General features: G+C 45.5%; 1 protein-coding gene and 1 long non-coding RNA gene across 2 annotated transcripts in view; both read left to right on the forward strand.

Moving 5' to 3' along the window:
- LOC115189731 (leucine-rich repeat-containing G-protein coupled receptor 5) overlaps positions 1-4116 on the forward strand; it is a 653393-nt gene that overhangs the window by 105953 nt on the left and 543324 nt on the right. The window contains exons 8-9 of the mRNA XM_029748273.1: positions 385-456; positions 964-1032. Coding sequence (XP_029604133.1) covers positions 385-456; positions 964-1032 — 141 coding nt within the window. The remainder of the gene's footprint in view (positions 1-384; positions 457-963; positions 1033-4116) is intronic.
- LOC115189732 (uncharacterized) lies at positions 2541-3484 on the forward strand. The gene is made up of 3 exons (XR_003876982.1): positions 2541-2564; positions 3007-3072; positions 3178-3484. It is a non-coding gene; the product is annotated as an uncharacterized LOC115189732 (long non-coding RNA).

Raw genomic sequence — 4116 nt, forward strand, 5'->3', positions numbered from 1 at the left:
CTAGTCCTGTCTCTCTCCTAACCCTGTCTCTCTCCTAACCCTGTCTCTCTCCTAGTCCTGTCTCTCTCCTAGTCCTGTCTCTCTCCTAACCCTGTCTCTCTCCTAACCCTGTCTCTCTCCTAGTCCTGTCTCTCTCTTAGTCCTGTCTCTCTCCTAGTCCTGTCTCTGTCCTAACCCTGTCTCTCTCTTAGTCCTGTCTCTCTCTTAGTCCTGTCTCTCTCCTAGTCCTGTCTCTCTCCTAGTCCTGTCTGTCTGTCTGTCTGTCTGTCTGGACAGAACAGAACAGAGCAGAACAGAGCGGAGCGGACAGACGTGCTACAATGTGAACCTCTGTATCTGTCTGGCCCATTGCCTGGGTTTACACCGTGTTCTGTCTTCAAACAGATTCTTCTACGACAACCCCATCCAGTTTGTTGGCCAGTCGGCCTTCCAGCACCTCCCTGAGCTGCGGACACTGTGAGTCACACAGTCAAACACTGACTTTAGTTTGGTATAAAAAATGAAAAACAATTTGTATGTTTCAATAAAGGTTATATGAAGTGAAGTGAAATGGGTGAATTCTTGCCGTGAAGCCATATCTATGATACATACATGAACTCTGTACACTTCAGACTAGTATCATGGAAAGGTCTGTACTCTCTCTTTTTCTAATGCATCTGTCCGTCTTCATTGCTCTCTCTCTTTCTGCCCCCCTCTCTCTCTCTCTCTCTCACTCTCTCTGTCCCCCACCCTCTCTCTCTCTCTCCTTTTCTAATGCATCTCTGCCTCTTCATCTCTTTCTCTCTCTGCCCCCCTCTCTCTCTCCTTTTCTAATGTCTCTCTCTCTCCCTCTCTCTCTCTCTCTCTCTTTCTCTCTCTCGCTCTCTCTCTCTCTGTCTCTCTCGCTGCCCCCCTCTCTCTCTTTCTCCCTCCTCTCTCTTCTGCCTGCCCCACCTATCTTACTCTCTTGTCCTTTGTATCCAGATCTCTGAATGGAGCAGCAGAAATCACAGAGTTCCCAGACCTCACTGGCACCAAGAGTCTTGAGAGCCTGTAAGTCCAGCGAGCAATGCTAACACCCAACCATTCAGACCCAATGCTAACACAACCATTCAGACCAATGCCAACACCCAACCATTCAGACCCAATGCTAACACCCAACCATTCAGACCCAATGCTAACACCCAACCATTCAGACCCAATGCTAACACCCAACCATTCAGACCCAATGCTAACACCCAACCATTCAGACCCAATGCTAACACCCAACCATTCAGACCCAATGCTAACACCCAACCATTCAGACCCAACGCTAACACCAACCATTCAGACCCAATGCTAACAAACCATTCAGACCCAATGCTAACACCCAACCATTCAGACCCAATGCTAACACGCAACCATTCAGACCCAATGCTAAACGCAACCATTCAGACCAATGCTAACACCAACCATTCAGACCCAATGCTAACACCCAACCATTCAGACCCAATGCTAACACCAACCATTCAGACCCAATGCTAACACCAACCATTCAGACCCAATGCTAACACCCAACCATTCAGACCCAATGCTAACACCAACCATTCAGACCAATGCTAAACCCAACCATTCAGACCCAATGCTAACACCCAACCATTCAGACCCAATGCTAACACCCAACCATTCAGACCCAATGCTAACACCCAACCATTCAGACCCAATGCTAACACCCAACCATTCAGACCCAATGCTAACACCCAACCATTCAGACCCAATGCTAACAACCCAACCATTCAGACCCAATGCTAACACCCAACCATTCAGACCCAATGCTAACACCCAACCATTCAGACCCAATGCTAACACCCAACCATTCAGACCCAATGCTAACACACAACCATTCAGACCCAATGCTAACACCCAACCATTCAGACCCAGACCCTTCTTTACTGTTCTAACCCAATGTCAGGTAAATATTTTCCCACAGAAAACGAGTTTAATTAAGAGCTCACAAATACTAATAAATGTGCCCTGATTTTGCCAGCAATCACGTCACTACCCACCACTGTGTGTGACCTGCTACCCAACCAAATCATTTCATAGAATTTTTCATATTTGAAAATGTACTGTTTGCTGTTATAACCTACCTGACTCCCAGCTCATTTGCTGTCTTAACCGGCATGTAACCTGCAATCAGGAACATGCTGGTCTTTCCCAGGATTTAAACCTAAAGCCCAAAATACAAGTGTTTTATCCATTAATGATTATTATTTTATCCAATGTGATGTTCAGTGCAGAGTTGTCATTTATGTTGGACGTGTTGGTTTTCATAGTGTTGGTGTTGGGTTTTGAATTAATAAGTGTTTCTTAGTTCTACTAGGGTGATCATACCCTGACACATATCAGGGCTTTATTATACACATAAACAAACGGCCCTGTGGAATGTCTGCACATTCAGTGAATGAATCTATCACAAGGCTCTTACACAGATCCAGGGATAATATCATGTGACCTTTGAACTCTGTGTAGGACCATCACTGGCGCTCCGCATCACATCCCTACCCACCACTGTGTGTGACCCAGCTACCCAACCTGCAAGTGCTGTGAGTCCCTATTTTTCACCAATCAATCAATCAATCAATCAATTAATCAATCATCCATTTTTTGTATAGATTTTTTTTAATTTAACCTTTACTTTAACTAGTCAGTTAAGAACAAATACTTATTTACAATGACAGCCTACCAGGGAACAGTGGGTTAACTGCCTTGTTCAGGGGCAGAATGACAGGTTTTTACCTTGTCAGCTCAGGGATTTGATCTAGCAACCTTTCGGTTACTGACCCAATGCTCTAACCACTAGGATACCTGGCCTAGTTTATCAAAAACTGCTTTACAATAACCTGGCATAGACTCCCAAAGAGCATCATGCCCTCTGTCAACAGGTTTAAATCAGATGTATAAAAGTGACATATTTGAAAGGACATGTAGTAAAGTATAATGGTAGTGTAGGTTACAGTGGATCTCCTTTCTGTCCCCCTCACACAGAGATCTGTCCTACAACATGATCCAGTCTCTGCCAAGCTTCAGAGGATGTGAGAAGATTCAGAAAATGTGAGTATCTTGGCAACCAGAGAAGCCTTATAAAACGATATGAGCCGTGGCTTTACAATAAAAACTGTTTAAATTGGGTTTTTATTTTATTTAATTTTTTTATAGTGATCTGCACCACAATGAAATTGAAGAGTTGCAAGCAGACACATTCCAGGGACTGACTTCCCTACGGTCTCTGTGAGTACACTGGTCTGGGTGTGTGCGTGTGCGTGTGTGTGTGTATGTGTGCGTGCTTATGACCTCACGTTCCCATTATATTCAGATTACTTCATGTTCATAATTTGTATCGGGTTTTCACTCCAATATGCCTCAAATGTTTGTTTTCTCAATTCAGAAAGTGATGAATGTGGTGAATTCCAGGGAGGGTGGTTCTCCACACTGTTGCAATGAGAGAATGTAGCTAGTATTGTGACCGGCATGTCAGGACCATGGCCTGTTTTCACTAGCACCCTATTCCCTAGTGCACTAGTTTGGGGCCTGGACCACTGACACACATAGGGAATAGGGTGCCATTTGGTATGTCAGGATGAGAAGTGTTGTCCATATTTCATGTGAGTGGCCGTTCTGTTCAACAGAAGGTATTGTTTACTTCCTGTGTGAAAGAGAAGCCTCTGACAAATACAGTCTGGCAGTACCCTGTGGGGGGGGGGGGGCTGTGTGTGTGTGTGTGTGTGTGTGTGTGTGTGTGTGTGTGTGTGTTTAAAGCTGAGCCGTCAGACAAAAAACACTCTCTCTCCTGTTACGTTTCCTGCATCTTGTTTCCATCCCGTCGCCACCTTCCTTCACCCCGTCATGTCGTGGGTGGCCTTGTCCTTGACATTCCTACTCAAAACTGGACACCCTCCCCTCACCCCCCCTCCCCACCCCACCACCCCCACGCACCCCAACCCCCCCGCTACCCTCAGGCACTACTTCTCATGAGATGCCTGTTTGGCCCTTCATAGTAGTGTAGAATCATGAGAAAGAAATGTCCTTTCTCTGTCCAAAAACGTTCACTGACTCTCTCTCGTTCTCAGAGCCACCAAGTGAGAGATTGAATAGTTT

The sequence above is a fragment of the Salmo trutta genome, unplaced genomic scaffold (genome assembly GCF_901001165.1).
Source record: "Salmo trutta unplaced genomic scaffold, fSalTru1.1, whole genome shotgun sequence".
NCBI classification, from domain to species: Eukaryota; Metazoa; Chordata; class Actinopteri; order Salmoniformes; family Salmonidae; genus Salmo; species Salmo trutta.